This window comes from Pseudorca crassidens, chromosome 6, assembly GCF_039906515.1.
Source record: "Pseudorca crassidens isolate mPseCra1 chromosome 6, mPseCra1.hap1, whole genome shotgun sequence".
Lineage (NCBI taxonomy): Eukaryota > Metazoa > Chordata > Mammalia > Artiodactyla > Delphinidae > Pseudorca > Pseudorca crassidens.
In genome coordinates, this window is record NC_090301.1 from 64,657,210 (window position 1) to 64,680,876 (window position 23,667).

Consider the following 23,667-nt stretch of genomic DNA (forward strand, 5'->3'; position numbering starts at 1 on the left):
GACACTGCCCATGTTGGCTATGGAGTGGATCCACCAGCCATGGGGGACCAACACATTGTAAGGGGCTGGATCTTGCACACACTCTCTCCCCTCTTGCTGTAAGTAAACACTATACAACTAGAGGCTTGCAGTGCTCTCACTCTGACTCTGAATATAAGACTTGCTTCGACCATTAGAATGAGGCAGAAGTAAATGGTGTGCCAGTGTTTCTCCTTCTTCTCTTTTACTTCTGCCATCACCATGAGAAGGGCATGCTCAGAATCACATGCTCAGGTCACAGGAGAAGGATGAATCACCTACTACAGAGCTGTCCCAGCTAAGCACAACCTAGAATACAGCTCCCAGAAGACTTGCTGTTACTTGAGTGAGGTCAGCCAAGACCAGCAGAAGCACCCAGTTGATTGGGGAGAGGCACCCGCATCATCTTTGAGTAAGAGTTTAAGTGTTAATCTATAATAGGGGGGAATGGGCCACTTCCATAGGCTCAGGTCGTTCAGAGGAATCTGGGGTTTCAACAGTTTTGGTTGCATCAGCCAACTTATCTCCATCCATGTTCTGGATCCCATTCTTTTCCAAACAAGTCCCTGACCTTGGCAAAAACTTTAACCTTCCATGGGGCTCAGCTACTCTTACAATTAAACCACATTTAGCCTTTTATTGTTGATTACTACTTTCAGTGTTCTGTTAATTTTTCCCCACAGAGTGACAGGGCTTAACAATGGCCACTCAGTTCCATTTTCATTGCAGTAATTGCTATTTCTCCTACACATCTGAAATATCTGACATATGGTACCAGCTAGGGATTTGCTTCAATCAGTATAGCCATTCTAGTTCAACAATGCTGGGATTTTTAACAATTGCACTGCCATCTTGTGCCCAGTGTCAGGCAGCAAATATTTTAGCTCCAAAATATCATGCCAGAGTCTGCTTTCTTGGGCCACTCCTAGCACCAGCTGGTCCAGGTTGTGTTCTCAAAGACATTGATTCTGAGACAGAGATTAATGTTGGGGATGTTTTATCAGGGTGTGCTCTTGGTTCCAAGGGCAGGGAAGGGATGGGGAAGAAGGCAGATTGGGCAGAAGGAGAAGTTGAGTTGTGTTGTAGGCTCAGTAGAGACCTCAGCCAACCTTACAGGGAGATTGACATTGGAGTGACCCTTCAGATTTGTGCCGGGTTGTCCTTTCATTGATCATTACTGAATACAGTCCATGTTGAGGGAAGTGGCTCTCTTTTGCTAGACCAATCCTGGCAGGGGTCTGAAAGAGAAGAGGTTTCTGTGGGCAGTACTTCCAGCATCTGGGGAAGTAAATCCTTCATTCCTGCAGGGGAATCTTGGCTGTGCATAGTAGAATCCACAACCACATAATTACATCAAAGTAAATTATGATTATGGCAAAATGAAGACAGTTTAGCTTCCAAATCCCCAAATTTCCCACCTGTTTATTTACTACTACTTTGAAGTCTTTCAGTTTAAGAGAACTCTTCGTGGTTATACATTTTCCTGGGTTGGTTCCCTCTATATCCATAAGCATCAGCTGTAATTAATGGTTTTTTTTAATGTTTTTTATTCCAGTCTGAGAGCTTATATGGAAGGTACCATGATTTATTCTTAAAAAGAAAAATCACTGTGCTAACACATACCAAGGGTTCCATATTTGTGGAATGGCTGTTGACTAGGGCACCACAGTCTATATTTGTCAGGCTTTCTATCCATCAGTTTACTTTCTACAAAGAGATACTATATTAAAAGATAATGATCCTATTGTAGACAATCTACAGCTATTACTTTCCCTCTATCACTTCATTTGCATACAAATACCTAAAGTTTTAAAATTTCTCATAATATTTTAGGGGGGAAATATCCATGGTAAATGAACCTTGTTAGGTAGCTTAAATTAGCCTTTCCAAAAGACTCCATCAAATCTGAGATTAAATTACTTTTAGATTATATTTATCCAAAAATATTTCTTGTCTTCTATTAGAGATAATTTCCATGGGACTGAGACTCCAAATTCTTCAGTACCTCTCATATGCTCTCATGGCTCTTATTTTGAATCTGAGTATTACGTTCATTGCCTATTTCTGAACTCCATGTAAATTCAATTTTTCTAGAGTAAGATTTTATATTACTGTTAATACCTGCAGATTTTTAAACTTTTACATTAGATATGGAAATCACCCTTGGTTCTCAATAGCATTTCCAGAGAGGAGAAAATGTATTGCACTTCTCTTTCACTGCAACATCTGTGATTGTCTTTCTATAAGTTCATTTTCTTAGCAATGGGAAAACTTTTCTCCTCCTCAGTTGGATAGTAATTAGTAGCCAGTTACTAAAACATAGCAGAGAAAGTATTATTTTTCTATCTTCCAGTTCCTTAAAAAATTAATGTGCCTTTAGAAATTACTCTAGAGATGTTTATAGAGTATTGTTAGTCTGGGGAAAAATATGGCAGCTGCACATGTTGGTTGCACATTAGGGACTGGGTAGTAGGTGTGCATTCTGCAGTATTATTGCACTGTGGGAAAACCATTGTCCTAAACCAAAGAATGTGCTGCCTAGAGTTCCAAATCTCTCACAAGGGTTGATTGTGTGGAAGCTGAAAAAGATAATTCAGCACAGTTTTCTGGGTAACAGGACATTTTTATAAGATTCATTGGAAGGTCCAGTCTTGAAAAAATAATGCAAAACCCCTTACATGCTAAGCTCTGCCATCATACAGCCTCCTCTGGTAAAGCACTTGGTCTACCATGAGCCCATTTTGATTCCTTTGAAAGAGAATTATTTTCCTGGAAATATTAATTTTTATAGCATAAATCTATATATGACATAGTTCTGTGATATAAATCCCAAGTGAAAAATTATTGGGGAAGTTGTTTCATAATATTAATAGATGTAGTTTAAAAAGACTCAAGGTGAAAGGGGATTACTACTGTTATGGACTGAACTGTGTCCCCCTAAAATTAATATGTTGAAGTCCTAACGCCCAGTATCTGGAAAAGTGACTACATTTGGAGGTTGGGTCTTTGAAGTGATAATTAATGTAAAATGAGGTCATTAAGGTAGGCCCTAATCCAATATAACTGGTGTCATTGTAAGAGGAAGAAATCTGGACACAGACCCATACAAAAGAAAGACCATGACAGAAAGAAGATGACCATTTGTAAGCCAAGTAGAGAGGCATCGGAAGAAACCAACTTGCCAACTTGATCTTGGACTTCAGCCTCCAGAATTGTGTGAAAATAAATTTCTGGCTGTTTAAGCTATTCAGTCTGTAGTACTCAGCTATGGCAGCCCCAGCAAACTGATACCCTGTCTGCAACAATAAGAAAACTTGCTGTATTTTGGATTTGTGTGTTTATCTGTACTTTAGTTCCTAAAGCCTGCTATTTATTTAGCTGAAAGATTTTGTCATAGAGTGAAACAATACTCATTACTAAATAAAACAATATTTGGACTTCTACGTATATCTGAATTTTTAAAAAGTCTTACATGTCATCTAAGGAAGGTGATGAAGTCAATAATTAAGATATTTCTGATAAAGAAGATTTTAAAACAATATGTTGTTGATTGAATGAAGGGTAAACAGAAGAACAGTTCATATTTTTCTATTGTTTTCCCTGATATGTACCTTAGCTTATTTTAATCCCAAGTTTTAACATAACTGAACAGTGGACTGGGCTACAAAGATTAAGTGGGCAGAGTCCCAAGGTAGAATTTTTATAAAGAAAGGCACTTTTGTAAAAGCACAGCTGACATTAAGAAACTATATCTTAAGATACTATGTCATGATCATTCATAAATTATTTTTTCTCTATGGAAACATTTGTGTAATTTCAGCAATATGATTGTAGGTATAATGCTGTGTCTTTAAGAATATATGAAGAGCAGTGCAAAAGTGCACTAATTCAATTTAAACAATAATTTTGCTACTGTAGCCCCACAGCTTACTATTTTCTTGGCAGACTCTCACAGTATTCAATTAAATTGAGTAAAAATGTCCCCACAAAAGGTATATGTTGAAGCCCTATCCCCCAATGTGACTGTATTTAGAGGTAGGGCTGTTATAGAGGTAATTAAGGTTAAATGAGGTCCTCGGAGAGGGGCCCTAACCCAACAGGACTAGTGTCTTTACAGAAAGAGGAAGAGACATCAGCAGTGCACCTGCACAGAGGAGAGGCCATATGAGGACAGAGTGAGAGGGCAGCCATCTGTAAGTCAAGGAGAGACGCCTTAGGAGAAACCAATCCTGCTGACACCTTGGTCTTGAACATCCAACCTCTAGAACTGTGAGAGTAAATTTCTCTTGTTTAAGCCATCCACTATGTGGTACTTTGTATGGCAGCCCTAGCAAACTAATAATGTCTCAGGTATCTGTTGAGAACATACTAACAAGAGAGAATCATTATAATTTCTAAAAAGAGCGAGTTTTCAACACTGCATTTTGGTTTGGACAGGCAACGGTCTGTGCTTATGTAGGAAAATATGGGATAAGGCCTGTTTCAGATACGTACATTCTATATCACCAGGAAGCAGCTCATTTATATTCATGTTAGTTTTCTTCTTAGAATCATCAAATGTATTTGAGGAAAGGCAAATTCAGCAGAAAATTCAGAAGCCAAATCTTCTGTTTTCCTAACAGAAAAAATTAATATCCATTAATTAGGATAAGAAAAAAATCTGACAAAATGTAGTGATATCGCTTGTATGTTTATCAATTGCATATAGTAAGCAATTAAAAATGCAATTGGCATAATTCATTTAAGTAACTTCTAAAACCTTTCCAGTTCATTTGATTTCTGAGTATGGACTCCACATTAATTTGAAGAAAACTGATATTTTTCATTACATGTTTATAGACATGTTCCATGATAGTTTAATGTAGGTAATTAATTAAAGAACCACAGTACCATTTGTATCTTTACAGAAAGAGCAAAAAGGAGAAAGAATATTTTATATTTTCTAACAATACTGTGGCTTTGGTTTAGTATTTAATTTTTCCAGGAGCATGTGTGTGTGTGTGTGTGTGTGTGTGCGTGCGTGTGTATTAAATATTTGGCCCAAGACAAATACTTCCTAAATCATGGAAAACATACATACTTAGAATGACAATATGTATGGAAAAAAGAAACACAAGTGTTTTGGTTTGCACCCCAGGTGGTTTAATTTTATTTCAGCAGAAATTATAGAGGAAGTTTAAGAACAGTGATAAATGTCAGCAGTATAGAATGTCACCAGTGATGTTATCTGGCATGTTGAAAAACAGAGCAATATACTTAAGTGCCGTTTGACAGGAAAACAGAGCCATGTTGTTTCATCTCTTCGTTCCATTCAGATTCAAACCAATTATGAAAAACAACGTATAGTGTAATACAAGGAATATTCCATTGTGATAGACATGAGATTTCTGAACGTTTACAAGTTCAACAAAAGGTTATCAGAATCCCCAAAGTCCTATTTCAGGGCATTGATATTTCTCGATGCCTGAGTGCAGACTGCAAGTGGCCAGAGATGTTTCACTCAGTGTCACTGTAGCACCTGTTCCTTTTAATTTGCTCTTCCACCGTGAGTTGTTCAAACTGGACCTCCACTGTGGGAAATGGAGGCTCAGCTGTAAATTCACTGCTTGAAGCATCAAAACTTGTGTTTCCATTAATACGTGCTGCTCCTATTGTTTCACCATGCCAATGTCTGATGTCCTTCTCCAATTCTCTTAGATATAAACACGGCATATTTTTAATATGATCTACAGAATCTATTAAATTACTCTTAAAAATGTTCTCATTCTTCGTGGAAAAAGCAGCAATTTTCACAGTGTTAGACAAGAAGAACTGTAGGTTTTTGTTATTTGAGTGGTTTCCTTTGATATTTAAGATATTTGTATCAGAAGAGGGCATTGACCTTTTCCCCTTTACTATGATCCTGTCATTGAGGCCTGACTTGGGGACAGACTGCATAGGACTGCCAGCAGTAGCTCTGTCAGTCTGTTTATCAAGAGCCATAGCCAGTACATTCCCCGAGTAAGTCTTTTCAGATTCAAATACACCAAGTAACTCTGAGATTCTAGAAGCATTTTCTAAGTTTTCAGTTTGATATTCATTTGCAGTGTAGTGCGCTTCACTTGACAGTGGCAATAGATCAGGAAATTCTAAAATAGATGTCTTCTGCCTGCAATTATTCAGATATGACGCTGCTACATAATTGTTATTATTATTCTTATTCAAATTCTCTTTACGACTTTCTGGCACCACCTCATCATCAGTGTTAGTAACCTGTGAAACTTCTGTACCATCAGGTTCATTAGTTTTTTCATTTTTCTCCTTCTCAGCACTCTGCACAACCACATTACTGTTGTCATGAAGATCCATTTCACTTTTCCTCTTATTCTTTGTATCTTTGGGCTCATTCAGCTTATCTTGCACATTCTTATTCCCCTCCTTCTTCTCATCTTTTCTTGCTTCATACATTTCCATTTCTTTGATTCCTGTAACATCCACTTTCTGACACATGTGGATGGGCTGCAGACACTGTTGCAGGAAAGGAATGTTATCTTGTTCTTGTCCTTTATTTTCCACAGTTTTCATGTGTTCTATCTGCGACTCACTTTTAAATTCAGCAGATGTAGAGGTTGTCATTTCCGGTGGCCATTTAGGTTTACTCATTTTGAGCTCCTCCTCAAGGGGGAAGGTTTTCTTAGGCATCTCCCTGGAAGGGGGCCAAATGATTTTTAATTTTCCCCTCTCCCCACATTTTCTCAAGTCATCCCTTTGCCCTTCACTGTTACCAGCATCTAAATGTTTATTAAGCTCTCCAAGCATGGGGGTATTTTCTGCATTGTTTTTACACATATTTGGTTCTTCATTGGGAGTAAAGTCAACTGAGCTGCTTTGATTTTTGCAATTCCATCGATCTTTATGCTGTTTGTGTCCAAAACCTTCATCATAATTTCCTTTAGATTTGAAAAGTTGTTTAAAGTGAGGTTTACAATATATTTGTCCATGAAGCGATGCATAATTTCCCAAACTGCCAAAAAGAAAAAAAAATTTTAACATTCTAAATATACACTGCAAATTCATAAGGAATTAGGGAATTGATTATTTCAAGAATGAGTCAGAGATTCAGCACAATTAACTTACTGGCAATAGGAATGTGCTTATTAATTGAACATTCCTGTTAGATAATAGTCATCACTAATGCCCTACATGATACTTGTCTCGGAGTATTTAGAATTTCATGCTGTATGTCAGGTATTGGTATAATAGGTATTCTAGTGTAATGCATATGTAGTTATAGATGGTGTAAAATGATAGGACTAAGTCTTTGCTAACTCAGTGAATTGTGTGAGGGGTTTCAGTTTTCAATAAATCCTGAATAGCATACATGCAAAAATCAACTATTTGAGCTTCCTTGTTAACTGGATTTTGAATGAATTGGAAAGCTTGCCTATGCAATTTTTTATCTTGTCTCTTTGGAGAGATTAACAAATAGAATGCCTGTTAAAATTAAAATCAAATTTAGTCAAAGGCAGCAGCAGCATTTTTTGAATATTTCTGAACCTCCATATAAAAACAGAAAGCAAAACTTAAAACCCATGGATAAAATTACAACAGAACTAAGTGACAAGGTATCCTCACCAACCTCAAAATACAAGGAGGCAAGGACAAACCAACAATAGCTACAAGACTAGCATAATAGTTACATCTGTATGGGTGACAGTAGAGGGAGAAATGAAGGTGTCTAATGGACTTGACAATATGAGACCACAAAATAGGCAATCAATATTTCCTGGAAAGTGTCACATGCCAATCAGAGAGCAGCAGCTGAAATTGGGAGGGGTTTTGCCCGTTTCAATAGCCAGTGAGTGCAAAGGCCCTGTGGTAGGAAAGACTGAAGAGGCTAGTGAAATCAAACTCAAAACTGACCCACTGAGATCCCCTCTTAGAACAAGACTCTACCCTGAGAAAAAAAATTATGGGAGTGGAATCAAAATTGAGTTGGACAATGATGACAGAAATGAAAAGAAGGTCCCAATCAACATGGGGGAGAGGATCCAAGGCAGGAAATCCAAGAAGTCAAGCCACCATACTTTTTTGAACAGTATATGAAAACTAGGAGAGGCAGTTCTGTGAAGGTGGGAAAACCATCCTGAATTTTGCTTCCTTCCAAGATTTGTATAAACTAATTCCATATAAAAATGAGCAACAGGAAAGTATCAAGGCCAAATAGTATATGAAGTTATTATAAGAAATGAAAGAATAAAGAGCGTTATAATATCATTGCAGACAATGAAAACATGCTAGAAAAATGTGTTCTCAAAACATCAAAAATTTAACCTAATATTTCAAAATGAGCTAAAAGACATTAAGAAAATGATAAAAAACCTGAAAGAACAGCATGAATTGTAATTAGAAAAAGTCAGAAACAAGGTATCAGATACCAGGAAGAAAATAGAAGTAAAAGGAAAAAAATCAAGTATGTCAGCAATTAAAACTAAATTAAAAGACATACAAGAGCAAATCCATAGAAAGTGTCTTAAGAAAAACAGGAAAATCAAAAGCTGAAAATTTATAATCATAAATGAAAAAGGAGATAAGGATTTGAGAGATAATAGGAGCTCCTGAAGAAGAAAATAATGAAACAAGTTAAATATTAAAAAGCTATAATTTAAGGAACTTTCCCAATATAAAAAAGTATGAAACTACATATTGAAAGAGCACACTAAATAACTGACACTATTGATCCAGAATGACCAATACCACGAAGTATTCTAATAAAATGACTAGGTTTAAGAAAAAAATCCTTTGTGTATCTAAAAAGAAGAAAAGACCGTATTACTTATAAGGGCAAGAAAATTAGATTATTATCAGACCTTTCCAACACTTCATGCCAGAAAAAAAAAGAAATAATGCATATAAGATACTCAATGAAAGAAAATGTAAGCCAAAAATTTTACTTTCTGCAAAACTTACCTTCCATTGTAATGATCACAAATTGTTATCAATATGTAAGAACTCAAGGAATAAAGTTTCTATGAGCCTTTTCAGAGGACTCTACTTGAAAATAAGCTTGAATAACCAGAATGACTATGGAAATGTCAACATAAGGACAGTTCACAAGCATTAAATAAATTGTTATCTATAAACTGAGATGAAATGAGGGCAAAGAGGGAGATAATATGACATGCATTGGCTACATACTATGACACCAAAGACATAATAGGACAATTTTAAAAAATGGGGTGTGGGTGATCAGAGGGGCAAATGCAATTTTTTAATGCTTTGATAATCAAATCAGTGGTGCTGATAGTTTTGTGATTCCAAAACTTGTTGTCCAAATGAATATGGGAGAGTCTAATTCTGTTATCTCCTTTTCCTTTGAGAACTGGAAGCCCTGAAGTGGAAGAAAGGAGGTCCAGATGTAATAGAGAAGAGGCTAAGCAAAAGGAATGCAATTTTGAATTCAATTTGGAAATATCACTATGAATTCATGATATATTTTTTCTTTATACATAAATATTTACTAGCTCTTAACACTAAAAAAGCTTAGAAATAGTGATCAACCCAGTAGAAAGAGCATCAAGATTGTAGTCTTGAAATATCATTTCTCACTAAAGGAAATCAAGGCTTGGAGAAATAACTGGTTCCAGTAAATGGAACAGTAAATGCACAAGAGGAACATGGGACATCTAGTCCTATCAGATAATGAGGAAGTTATCACAGATTACTAAGGTCCTGTCAAAAGGATTCAGGATACAACTTGAAGTGGCTTCCACTGGCCAGGGATAGGATAACTGGAGTTTCAGTAATGATGATAATTGCATCTGATTGAAACCAGTCGAATATGTGTAACTCTGTGAGTTTATAAAGACATTAAAATATTTTAAAAGTGGTTATCTCTAGGTGGTAAGAAACCATTACATTAAATTGTTAAATAAATAACTGATACATTCACAAAACTGGTAAATAAAGGGAAAGAATTATGTACTTATTCTGCCTTTCCTTTATCAGTTGTACCCCTGTGTAACCAAATAGCAAATGAGGGGAAGCATCTTCCATAAAAGTATTCTCATCATGAAAAAGGAAGAACAAAATTAGAGTATCAGCATTTTGCAAACATCAATTAATGGATATAGGTATTAAGCTTCAATACCTGCTATGATCACAAAATGGGAAAAGCAGACTCCCTATGTTCTTTCAAAAGGAATCTAATCTTAGTTTAAACTAGAACCTAGATTCAGCTGACAGTCTGTTGAAAATACAAAGGATAAAGGAGCATGTGAACTGCACTGTGAGTGTGCAATCAGCAATTCCAGACTGTGGAAAACTCTACCAGTCAAATATCCTGGGTCCTTCACAAATAGATTGTAAGAAATGAAAGGAATGGATGGAAAGTCTATAGATTAAAAAGACGTGAAAGACATATCAGAGTTTTAAAAACGGACAAAACTAGAGTATAGAATCTCGGAAAGCACATTTGGATAAATAAAACTATAAAAATGCAAGGAAACAATTACTACAAAGGATACCATTTACTCACACGCAAGAGACAGGTTGTGTTTGGGTGGGGCCCAGGGAGGAAAGAGCTTCTGGAATGACTAGCAATGTCGTATTTCTTGACCTTGACAGTGGTTACAATATGTTTACTTTATAATAATTTAGTGAGCCACATACTTGCTTTGTTTGTTTTTTTTTGTATTTGTGGGGTTTTATATCATGATTTTTTAAAACAGCAGTCATTGAATAAATATTTTTGAGTCCTTATTGTATATCTGTGTTCACTAGGTGTTGGCAAGACAAACATTAATACATTTCCTACAGCCAGTGACAACTACATTAGATTGTGTTAAGAACGGGGCAAGCACAGGGGATGCTGTGATCCACACAGGGGAGTTAAAGCAGGCTTCGTCAAAGACATAAAGTCTCAGTTGAGATCTGAAGAATGAGTGGTTATTAGCTGGGTGGAGAGCTGGGAGAGAGGCATGGGAAAACTCCTCCAAGGAGCAGCAATAACATTTGGACAGCTAGATGTGAGAGAGAAAAATAATGATTTTGAGGAACTGAAAGAAATTCATGAAAAGTAACATGCAACAGGAGGAAGGGGTGTTGGGAGATGAGAAGGGACAAGATCTTGACGTGCCTTTTAATTCATATTTAGATGTTAATTTTGGGGAGAGAGGAAGCCATTATATGTTTTAAACTGAGAAGGGCTCTCAGATTTGCATTTTAGAAAGATCATTCCCCCTGCACTATGGAGCATGCCACTGGGGCAGGTTGGTGGTGGTGAGAGTAACACTTGATTTTTCTTATTTATGTGATCTCCATGCTGGGACAAAAGGGACCCTTCTGGATTTGATTAAGAAAGCAAAATGTCAAAAGGAAAAAGGTCACAGCCATCCTGAGCAACACATAACAGAACATGATCACATTCCTGTTTGGTGTTGTTTTAACTGATGGCAACAGGATCTGGAAAAGTTGACATCTTTCTAGAGACATGATGTTATAAGTATACTGCAGACTGTTCAAATATTTGTGCCCCAGACCACAAAACATTTTACCTCAGTTTACTGTTGCAATGGTGGCAGCGGAAACAGGATTTATGAAAACTCTGCCTGTCTGCTACTAGGCACTCCATTGGATAAACCGTCTTCTGACAAAGTATACATATTTCCTTGTCTTGGAGTTGCAGTTTCTAAAAATAAAAATTTATAAAAGCTTATGTAATATTGTCTTCTGTCACATCGTTAAAACAAAACAAACAGCAACAGCATATTAACTGGCCATGCAGTTAGAGTAGAAAGCGCTAACACTACTGCCCTGGTTCCTCCGGATGCAGGACATCCCACCAACAGGTTTAAGGTCCTGGTACAATCAACCTTATTCTAGTGTCTCTATTATTTATACATCGTAAAAGTGGATTTTATTATTTAAGGAAACAATACATGAGTATAACGTGTTCATTAACTTTAATACATTCAAAAGAACATATATAGGGAACTCAGCCATGAGGAGCCCTGAGAGCACTTATCATTCTAAATAACTCGGCTTTCCATATATATAAAGGTTTACACCTAACTTGGTCCAAAGTGTTTGTTTTTAAAGCATTCTGAAGAGATTTTCCCGAAACATATACATATCTTTTTCAGCTGATACTGTGTTTGTTTAGATATTTTCTTGATGGCTTAGTGTTGACTCTCTAACACCAGTTCTTTTTTTTTTTTTTTTTTTTTTTGCGGTACGCGGGCCTCTCCTGTTGCGGAGCACAGGCTCCGGACGCGCAGGCTCAGCGGCCATGGCTCACGAGCCCAGCCGCTCCGCGGCATGTGGGATCTTCCCAGACCGCGGCACGAACCCATGTCCCCTGCATTGGCAGGTGGACTCGCAACCACCGCGCCACCAGGGAAGCCCTAACCCCAGTTCTTAACTTTCAGATGAGCCTCCTAAATACACTGAAATGTTCAGGACCATTTGTCCTCAATCTAAACGGCTTAAGATTTTATGCCTCTGGGGATTCTCATATCTGCCTCTTATGATTTTCCTCCCTGTACCTACAGTCACATGCTGCTGCTCGCATGTGAATGCCAGCTCCTATGAATAATAGTAGTTATATTACTAACCAGTGTTTGTATAATGGTTCAAAACTGACACAGAACTTTCACCGGAGTATTGTTTTGATCTTCACAACAATCCTGTGAGAATAAGTAAGCTTTCATAGTAGTTATATACAAGAGCATACAGGCTCAATGTTCTTTATATAAAAAAAAATACATACACTTTAATGCTTTGATGCTCAATTTTGGCTACTGAGAAATCCCCTTGGTTGATTTTGTTCTACTAGGAGACACACTTCTATATTTAATACCATTTTCCTTGTGTTTTTTGTTTGTAGTTATCTTAGAAACTGAGCATTTGAAATTAATTAGACAGTTTTGCTTAATTATGCCAGAAGCAAGTACATTAAGAAATCATATTAACCTGATAAACTAGACACATATGTTGCAAATATGATAGAGGCAGAATTATTAGTTTCAGCAGTTTTTATTTTTAAACTTGCTACTTCAGTCTGTCCAAAAGAATGCACTACATTAATTATGTCAAGTCTTTTTATTGTGAAGTTTCATTAATTGTAAAAAGCAGGAAAATACAAAGAAATGAGCCGTTCTCTGACGTTAAAAAATTTGTACTAAGTTCATATGTTTTAAATCTCCCTCCTTCCAAATATAATCATATTTTAAAATTATTGTCCATGTTCATCTGTGAATGAGGCCAACTGAGCTATAATTTGGGGTTTAAAAAAGGTGAAAAAATCATTTATAGAAAAAAAAAACAGTGGCAGTAGAGAGAGCTAATTCCATCCAACTCAGTAACAATAATTTATATACAAAAGGTCTAATTCCATACCTACACTTTTGTCAGAGATCCCAATCAATAAAAATCCTTAAAACACATATGAAGAGTGTAAATTGTTTCTTGGATTATTAACAGGCTGTGTTGAATTCAAGCTCAAACACCACTTACGTCTGACAGTTAAAAATCTGTCAACAGTAGGTCAAGGAATATTATTTAATATTGTCTGTAACAAGTGGTTGAAATAATAACTTTTCATAAGACATATTCATAATGTGCTAATGGTATACAATGATTAATAAATATATAGTTCCATATAATAGTTAATACTATCACAATAACAATTATTATTATACCTGCTGCTTTATCCAAAGCCTTATTTACGTTGACAAACACAGGTCCCAATAATCTATATAGTAGTATTTGTTACTCTCACAAAGTGCTGGTGAATCATATTAAATTCCTTTGTAAAGAGAAAGTAGTAAAAGCAAGCATTGTAAAGGGAAGGATATCAACAACCAGGGAAAGCTGTTAGTTTTAGGTTATGTTGTTTAGTACTTTCCAGGTACTCTTTTATCTGCAAATCGTCTTAGTTATGGAACAGGTGCCTTTAAATGGGTTAATCTTACTTCACTCTTTGCAAGCTCATTTACCACTCATAAATGCAGATTCCTCTTGGAAGGTGGTTTTCATCTCAGTTGCAGAAGCATCTGAGGTTGCATATCCCAGGTTTTTAAAAACTCTTTCACTCTCCTGCCACGTCTGTTGAAAATTCCTCCTGAGTTCTGTAGGTGAATCAGAAACATCTAAAATATGGCCAGCGATGACATCCTCATAGGTTGGTGGGGCGTGCTTGAAGTCAAAGCCGGATCTGCCAGCTTCTGAGCCTTGTGATGAAGAGACCATCATCCTCGACCCAACAGCTTGACTCTCAAATGCATCCACACCTGAGAAAAGTTCACTTAGAGATCTTGTTTCAGAGCAGATGCTGGGCGGCTTAACAGGCATCGTTTCTTGCAGCTCTCTAGGATGACTGTGAGAAAAGCCGGTAAAGCTAGCGCTTTCTAAAGATGATAATCCAAATTCCTCCTTACAAAATGTACGACTTTCTTGTTTTATATTATGGTTTGCTTCTCCATTTGCATAAACTCTTCTATTTGACTTTGCGTCAAAACCTAGGCCATCCTCAAATCCCCTGAACCATCTGTTTATTTCATTTTCATGGTCATTCATGACATTTTCAGCCACTTGAGCAGTCCGGTTGGCGGCTTCATACCTCTGCACGTGCTCTGATAGGTGAGGTTTTTCGACTTGGCGGATGATTTCGACTGCGTCAAAACTCACAGTATCTGGCACTCTGCGCTTAGTGGAATTTACTCCATCTTTGTGAACGTAAGTCGCCCTTTTCCCTACTTTCCTTTCTTCCTCTTGAGCTTCCATGGATTCTCTGAAGGAACCACTATCAGCGTGATTTACACTTATAGGTATTGTGATTGTAGGTGGAGAGTCCCTACCACGAGCCTCTATCTTAATTTGACGACGAAGTGTTGCAGGAGATGTGATGATCTCAGTCCTCTTCTCTACAATGGGCACCGGGGTTACGGATGAACCTGGGACGGTCCCCCTGGATAACTTCGCAGTGGTGTCTTTGAGTTTGACAAGCTGTTCAGAGTGACTCTTGGGTGGAGACGGGGAGGTATTTGCTCTGAGAATTCTAGGTGGTTGTGACACAGGTCTTGGTGATGGTTCAGCAAAACTGTCCTTTTCAGGGGACTGGGAAAGCTTATCCTTAGCAGAGGTTTCTGTTGGCCGTGCAGTAGACTCGATTGTTATGAAAGTTGGTGATGGCGGGCGTGTTTTTAAAGAGGGAGGAGAAGTCTTGGCATCAACTAGTTTAATTTCCTGATGGGTTTTCACATGATGCTGAGCAGTTGCTTCTTGATGAGTTGCTACTTGGTGGTGCTCTGTTTTTTCTACAATTGTATTTTCTTTCTGCTCAGTGTTTTTATTATAGCTGACATCAGCATTAGACACTTTAGATAATGTTTCATTAACACTAGTAGCTTTATTTCTCTGCTTTCCTGCTTTAGAGGATATCATGGCTGTTTGAATTATCTTTTCACAGGACACAAGCCTATCCTCTGCCTGAGTTTTAATGTGCATTATTTCTTCTTTGATTTTTTCTATGTTATTCTCCATAGCAATGTGAAGTCCATATTCTCTTTTTTCTTCACTTAATAGCCATACTGGAATAATATTTAAGAGCATCTGAAATGTTTTAATGCCATTTTTATCTGGCTCTGCTTCAAACTCTTTTACCCTAGACAAAATCTGTTGTAGTTCTTCACGTTTTCTCAAGAATTCCAATATATTTACCGCACATTTTCCATCTTCCTGCTGGAATTCTCTCACAGAGGAAAATAAAGATTTGTCCTGTGTCATCTCTTGCTTTGAATCTTTAGTGTTAGAAAAGACTTGTTTCTGTTGTAGGCCCTTGACGCCAAGACATTTTTCTTCTTGCAGATTATTACATGGCTGGGGCAACTTTTTATGTTCACCTTGACTTTCAGAAGTCTGTATATATGTTTGGTGAAAATTCTGAGTCTGTGAATCAAGATGTGCACCAGTAACCTTTTGTTTGACTACCTTCTGGGCTGATTTATTCAAATGTTCTTGTTTTCTTTCAACTACTAGTTTTTCTTTCTTTGGACCAATCATTGGTGGTCCCTGAATTGTTTCTGCACTTCCTGGAAGTTTCCCACTCTCAGATTCTCTAAATTCTTTTTGCTTCTCATGAAATATATTGAGCTTACTTTCACGGCTTTTCTCTGTGGATTCTGTAGGCAGTTTTACTGTTACTGTCTTCTCCTTCGTCGGTAACTGATAATATTTTTCAGCCACCAATTGCTTATTGCTACATTCAGTCCTTGCTTCTGTTTTCTCGGTTTCCTGGTACTGTTGTTTGGTAATGGTTTGAACATCAACTTCAGCTTGCTTTTCATGGCTTTCAGAGCTGTGGCTTGTTTCATTTAACTTACGGTCTAGAGTTGGAAGCTTGATGGTTTTAACTTTGAAACTGGGGGAAACTGGTTTGCTTTGGGGCAAGTGCAACTGCTCCAGATACTTCTTCTGTTGTGTTTGCTGTGTCCTACATTCTTGGTGACTCTGTTTAATTTCACGAGCTGATTTAGATTGGATCATGTCCCTTGAGCTCTGCAAAACTTCCTTTTTCACGGTATCTTTGTCTTCTGAGGCTGTTGGAACACGCTGGAGCCTCTTGGCAGTGAATGTCACTGCTGGTGTTGTGGAAAGCTGGTTATCGGTACACACTCCTAGTACTTGAGAAAGACTTTGAGAGACTGGGTTGGTTTGAGCCACAGTGACCCCTGAATCCATTCCAGCTAGGGGGACCTCCTCCTTTGTTTTTTGTAACAGCACTTCCTTTTTCAACTCTGATACGTTTTGATTTTGGCTTTCTGTTTTGACTAGGTTGTAGCAAGAACTCTCCTGTTTTTTCTGTTTTTCAAGTTCTTCTCTTTGTTGTCTGTATTTTTCTTCAGCTATCATTAAAGGCGTCTTAAATTTTCTCATATAAGGTTTTGGACTTTGCTGTCCTGAACCTGCTGGAAATGAATGGGATTTTACAAGAGGTGCTATCAGTTTTTCCTTGGGTGGTGAAGTTTCTGGAACTGTCTGTGAGAGAGACCTTGTAGAGTCCATAGATAATTGTTTTCTTTTATCAAGACTTTTTCTAGATACGTTCTGCTTTGTCTCTATGTGTTCACTGCTACTTGCCATTATTACTCTTTTCTGATCCTTTGAGGGAGTAATTTTACATTCCATATCTGGTGGTGAATTTTCCAATTCAACTTTTGGGGAACTATGATTCTTCTTATCTGCTATCTGCTTGGGAAATTTGGGTTTGGGGAGTGTGGGAGGTGGCAAACGTCCTCCAGATTTTCCTGTTATGATTTTAGCCTGAGAGCTTGAGGCTTCTTCTTGGGAATATTGTATGAATGCTCCATTGTGCTTTTCTTGAACAGAAGAGGAGAGGAGATGTGCTGGTTTTAGAGATGGAGCTGGTGGAGGGGGAGGTGGTGGAAACATTGCTAGACATTCTCTTTCAAACTTCTCATCTTCTGGTGGTGGAGGAAGAGGGAGGCCTGGGAAATTCTCAAATTCAGCCTTTATTTTCTCTGTGGACAGTGAGGGAAGAAACACATTTTTTTCAGGCAACATCATGAAAGGAGGTGGAGGAGGAAGAGGAAATTCAATTTCAGCTGATGAATTGGAAGGTAGAGGAGAAGGTGGAGATGGAGGTGGAAGAGGGAACTCACTTTCTTTTGCATTATTTTCAGGGTTACAGTTGATTGGATTAAAGGACATTTCCATTGCCATTTTTAAGTCTTTGGAAGTATTTGTTTTCGTTAGAAAGTCCTGGCTTTTCAGATGAATATCAGTCTGCTTTTTGTCAGTTGCCTTAAATTTATTGTGGCTTTTTTGGGCGACTTTCACTTCTGTTACATTTGACATGTCTTGATCCACAGGCAAAGTCTGCCACACTGGTTGAGGGGTCATGTTCTTTTTCTTTATATCTTTATTAGAATATTGCATTTCTTGCTTTAACAGAGTCTGCTTCTGAAAGTCCTCTGAAACTTCACATGTTTCTCCAGCCATCTTGTTGACTGGACCCTGGGTTAAACTGGGCTTAGAGCTTTGTGTATCTGTTGATGTTTTAGTGTTTTTGGTATGTTTAGGACTCTTGTCAGGTAAAGCCTCAATCTTCTGGTGGTCATTCCTCACTTCACAAGTTTCAGTCTGTTGCTTTCCAATTGTTTTATCAATAGATTGGGTAAAGACAGCATCCTTCTTCTGTTCTCTCACTGTCTCTGATTCCTTGGTTTTTAGATGTTCCCTAACTGACACAGTTGAAGTCAGTTGTCCACTCACATGTTCATCTCTAAGATGTTGCTCTGTTGTGTTATCAGTCCAGATACCCATTCTGTCTCCTGATCCCAACACATTTTTAATAGCTTTGTGCTGTGAATTAGATAACCTTCTAAGGTTTTTCTCAAGAGCATCATTGTTTTGTTCACGATCTATGACAATCTTTACGGTGCCCTTGGGGGCTTTTGGAAGATGAACCTCAGTTCTTTCTTCTCTTAAATCCCCATGACAAGATTTGCCTCTAGTTTGATTAAGAATGTCTGCTCCCCCCTGCCACCTGGCTGCTGGCTCAAATGGTCCTGGTCTTGGCTGAAGAACGCTTGTTTTGTCCCTCTGGACAGCCACCTGATGATTCTCGATTTTCTGCTCTTCCTCAGATCCTACCATCACAGATTGCACATCTTCTTTGATTACACTTTTTTTATTTACCTCTTTGAAAGCTCTTTGTGCTTCTTTTAGGTTCCTTAATGATGCTTCAAGGTCATCTCGGATAAGCTCCTTTTTCAGGATTTCCATCCTTGTGTTTGCAGTCTTTTCAAGGCATTCAGTAGCTTTCTCTATATCCCCAGGGACGACATCAGGCTGTTTAGATTCTTTCCATTTTTGGTTTGATTCCTTCAGTGACTTGAGTGTGGCCAGCATGTCACCTTTTATAATTTCTTCTGTTTTAGCCACTGTTTTCTGACTTATGGCCTGGCTCACGGAATTTAGGGTTGACTTCAAATCACCTTTTATGATTTCTTCTTTGGGTGACTTACAAGATGTACTCTGAGGCTCTGTCAGAAAAACCTTAACTGTATTATGCACATCTCCTGGGATGATGTCAGTTTCATTAACAGTACGTTCAACCTGAGATTGCCTTTTCTTTAATAACAGTTTTGTACCTTCTACATCGCCACCAATTACATCTTCCTCTTTTTCTTGTTTCCTAGCTGTTAGTGTTTCATCTGACCATGTCTGGAGCTGTCTGAGATAATCCAAAGCTCCAGTTTCTATGCATGTTGTAAAAAACTGAACATTTCCCCTCTCAGAGGCATCGATTTTAACCCTTTCAGATATTTTATTGTTTGATATGGAAGATAGCAAATTATGAATGGTACGTTTTACATCACCCCCTATTACTTCTTCACGCTTAATTGTGTCACCAGCATTTTCATGAAGAAGACAATAGATAGTCATGTGAACATCACCTCTTTCATCTTCCTGAATCAAAATGCCTTTCTTTACAGATCCTTCCTCGGAGAACAGGTTTTTTATTGCTTGTTGGACATCACCACTCACTATCTCTTCTTTTTCAGCATGAAATTCTGTTGATCTGTTTAATAATTGAGTTTTGGTCAAATTAACGTTTCCCTTCTCTTCTTCACTAACCAAAATCTCTCTTTTCTTACAGTCTCTTTTGGAAAGTAGCTTCACCATTATACTTCTGAGGTCAACCCTGACGATTTCTTCTTTCTGTATCTCAGGAGAGGCTTGATTCAGGAGCTTGTATTTTGCCATTCGAACATCCCCAACTTCATCAGCTTCAATGATGATTCCAGGAGCCTCAATAACTTTTTGAGAGTAGAGTTCTTCTAAGGTTTCTTTAATGCTCTTGCCAATAACTTCCACCTTTTCTACCCTACTTTCAGTAAATTCATGAAGGGGTGTAGTTTCAAAGAGCCATGTAGTTGTCTTGACATCAGAAGGAGGGATTTCTTCCTTGGTGATTTTTGTGATGCTTTCATCTGCTTCCTTAATAGAATCTAAAGTTTGGTTTTCAAAAAGCCATACTGCCTGCTTCACATCACCTTTCTGCATATCTTCCTGGGTGACTGTTTTGATATTTTCATATCCTGACCCTTCTCCTCGCAGCTCATCTAGAGTGTGGGTCTCAAATAGCCAAGTAGATGTTTTAACATTGCCCTTTTGTATTTCATTGACACTTACTGTTCTTATATAAGTCTTCTTATCCAAATTTTCAGACTCAAAGAATTGTTTACTTGTCTTTACATCCCCACCTTGAATATAGTCTACAGTGGGCACAATACCATGTGGCTCTTTTGCAATCTGATCCAGTGGCTGGGTTTCAAATCTGTATCTGACAGAACTAACATCTCCCTTCTGAATGTCTTCTTGTGTGACAGATTTAATAACATACACAGTCTCTGATTCATTAATGGAGTCTAATGGTTTCGTTTCAAAAAGCCACCTTGTCCCTCGTACATCTCCATGAATTACCTCTTCCTTTTTAACTGTTGTCACTTCATGATAACACCCTTCTCCATCTTGAATTGCATAGAGTGGATGGGTTTCAAAGAGCATTCTGTAGCTTTTTACGTCACCCTTTATTGCTTCTTCAGTAATTGTTTTCTTGGTGCTAATATAGTCAGATTCTTCTTTAATCTCGTCTAAAGAAAAGGTCTCAAAAATAAAGCACCCCTTTCTTACATCTCCACCTTGTATGTCTGTCACTGTCTTAACTAATTTATCACCTTCTTGGCTTTCTTTTATCATATCAATTGGTTGGTTTTCAAAAAGCCACCTGCAGTTTAAAACATTGCCTTTCTGAATATCTTCAGTCTTTAGGGTTTTGATCTTTTTCAAAACTTCCTCTGAACTGGAACTTATAGAATCTAAGGACTGACTTTCAAATTTATGCCGCAGGCTGGAGACATCCCCAGCTTGGATATCCATTTCCACGGCCTTGATTTCCTTTCCTTCTTCTCCTTTTATGCTGTCCAAATTTTCTGTCTCAAAAAGAAAGCATGCTGTACGAACATCCCCACCATGGATTTCCTCCTGTTTTACAGTTTGCAATTTGACTGTTGCTTCGGAGTCATCTTTTATGGAATCAAGTGACTGAGTTTCAAAGAGCCAAGTACAGGCTTTGACATCTCCCTTATGAATTTCCTCACTGCCAGTCATTAATGAAACTTTTTCATAAAGAGACTCCATTGGCTGGGTTTCAAAAAGCCATCTACAGGTTTTGACATCCCCTTTAATAATATCTGTAGCTTGTTCAGTTTTACTTTCTACTTCTTCCATATTACTAAAATATTTAATCGCATCAAGAGGTTGGGTTTCAAACAGCCATTTAGCAGATTTCACGTTCCCAGTCTGTATTTCTTGAGCAGATATTCCTCTAATTATCTGAAATTTATGAATGCTTTCATCAAACTGGTCAATGGGCCTTGTTTCAAAAAGCCACCTACAGCTTCTTACATCCCCTCTTAGGATTTCTTCTTGCTGGACTGTCTTTACTTGATGATATTTTCCAAGGTGATCTTGAATGGCATACAATGGTGTTGTTTCAAAGAGTGATTTATTTAACTCCACAGCACCTCTTGTGACTCCTTCCACCTCTATTTTATCTGATGCATCAAATTTAATTAAGTTGTTTGATTCAAAGATACGTGTGTAATTCCTTACATCTCCTCTGTCAACCTCTTCAAGTTTCACTGTTCGTACGTACTCTTTTTTATCTTCTCTAATCTCTTCCAGAGGTTGGGTTTCAAAAATCCATTTCTGGTGCCTAACATCCCCCTTTTCTTCTTCAGAAGTAGTAATTTTTTGAAGTTTTCCAACATCAGGGCTATCTTTTAAAGCCTTTATTGGAAGTGTTTCAAATAAATGCTTAGTAGTTTGTACATCACCCCCTATTATCTCTTCAGACCTTAGAGGGTCTGCATCAGGAACTTCTTTTAGAATATCTAATGGCTGTGTTTCAAACATCCAACACTTTCTAGAGACATCTGTACCTATTACTGTTTCCTTTTCAATGATGACCTCTTCTGACTCTTCTTTGATTTTCTCCAAAGGTTGGGTTTCAAATAACCACTTTGCCCTACTCACCCCACCTTTGACATTTTCTTCCATGGATATTCCTCTGATGACTTTAATTTCTGTTATATCCTTGTTAATTGTGTCTAAGGGCTGTGTTTCAAACATCCAACGTGCTCTTCTCACATCCCCCTTTTCAACATCTTCTCTGTGAACGGTTTTAATTTCTAGCATTTGACCTGAACCATCTCTAATAACATATAATGGTTGAGTTTCAAAACATTTTATACTTCTCTTAACATTTCCCTTAATTTCTTTGAGCTCAGACCTGAGTTGCAGTAGGTGCACCTCATCTACTGAGTGAAGGTGTCTAAGTTGATCCAGATGTTGAGTTTCAAACATGTATCTCACAGTCTTGACATCCCCCCCGGTTATGTCCTTTATGGCAGTTACTACTGATTCTTCTTGACTTTGATGCATTTTATGCATTGAGTCTAATGGCTTTGTTTCAAACATCCACCGTGCTGTGCAGACATCTCCTCTGGCTAGCTCAGGAATTTTCTCAGCATTTTCTTCAGTGACAGAAGAATGATCCCCCAGAGTATCGATGGGTTGGGTTTCAAACATCCATGTTGTATATCTCACATCACCACCAGCAATGATTTCTCGATCAGTGATGCCCTTGGAGATGTTATCTTCATCTGGAGAGTCATTGTTAATGGAATCTAATGGCTGATTCTCAAAGATCCATCTCATGGACTGCACTTCCCCCTTCAGAATTTCATCCCACTCCAAGTGTTCTCTTTCCGAGTTCAGACATTTTTGAGAACTGTCATTCGTATTTTCAAAAACATACCGGGCTTGCTGCACATCTGCTGAAACTGAGCTCCCCAGGTTCACTTGACGAGAAACAATCTCAGAAACCTCACTGATATAATCTTTTTCTAAGTTTTTTCTTAACTCAGGATGGATGTGTTTATATAAACGGTTTAATTCATACAAATTTCTTTGCTTGGAATATAATTCTTTGGGGACTGGTGGTATTCTAGGAGGGCTGGGGAGTTCAGGGGACTGGGAAAATGCTGTCACATCTATTGGAGTTTGAAGTATGTCAGGTGGGGGAGGAGGAAATTCTTCTGCCTTTTCCGAAGAAGTGGCATTAACTTGTGCCAGAGTCGAGGAAGTGGCACTGTGGTCACTGTATCTTGTGGTTGATGTTTCCTTCCTCTGGCTGGTTGAAGTGGAAGAGGTACCCACAATTGATGATGGCTTTAAAGTCTCTTCATATTCATTTTCAATCTTTAAGGGAGAGAAAATCAAATCTTATAAAGATGAGTGTAGTGGTAGAGACTTTTTAGGCACTGCCATTCACCTGTCCACCTGCTATGACATCTGCACTGGGAACAACAGGTGGTATACTCCATTTAGAGACCTACTTAGGAGCAACAGTCAGTATTTGTTACTATCTGCCCTATAATCTATTTGCACTTTTTACAGTTATATTCCCTATTCAATACATCAACGACTCAGTATTTTAACATTTACACGTAATCTTGATTATTTTTCCTCCTTTACGTAATGTGCTATGCAGAGTAATCTAGAGGGAAACAATAAAAG

The 23,667-nt window shown here is 37.8% G+C and overlaps 1 protein-coding gene across 2 annotated transcripts in view; it reads right to left on the bottom strand.

Moving 5' to 3' along the window:
- Positions 1 to 5,137: 5,137 nt before the first annotated feature.
- Positions 5,138 to 23,667, bottom strand: part of XIRP2 (xin actin binding repeat containing 2) — a 68,509-nt gene continuing 49,979 nt past the window's right edge. Inside the window, exons 7-9 of one of the 2 annotated variants that reach the window (XM_067741666.1) lie at positions 13,995 to 23,349; positions 11,553 to 11,686; positions 6,883 to 7,021 (exon numbers count right to left, since the gene is read on the bottom strand). In XM_067741666.1, coding sequence (XP_067597767.1) covers positions 11,592 to 11,686; positions 13,995 to 23,349 — 9,450 coding nt within the window. In that variant the 3' untranslated portion in view covers positions 6,883 to 7,021; positions 11,553 to 11,591. Of the gene's footprint in view, positions 7,022 to 11,552; positions 11,687 to 13,994; positions 23,350 to 23,667 lie in introns of both variants that reach the window. The other variant, XM_067741667.1, reaches the window with a different exon arrangement.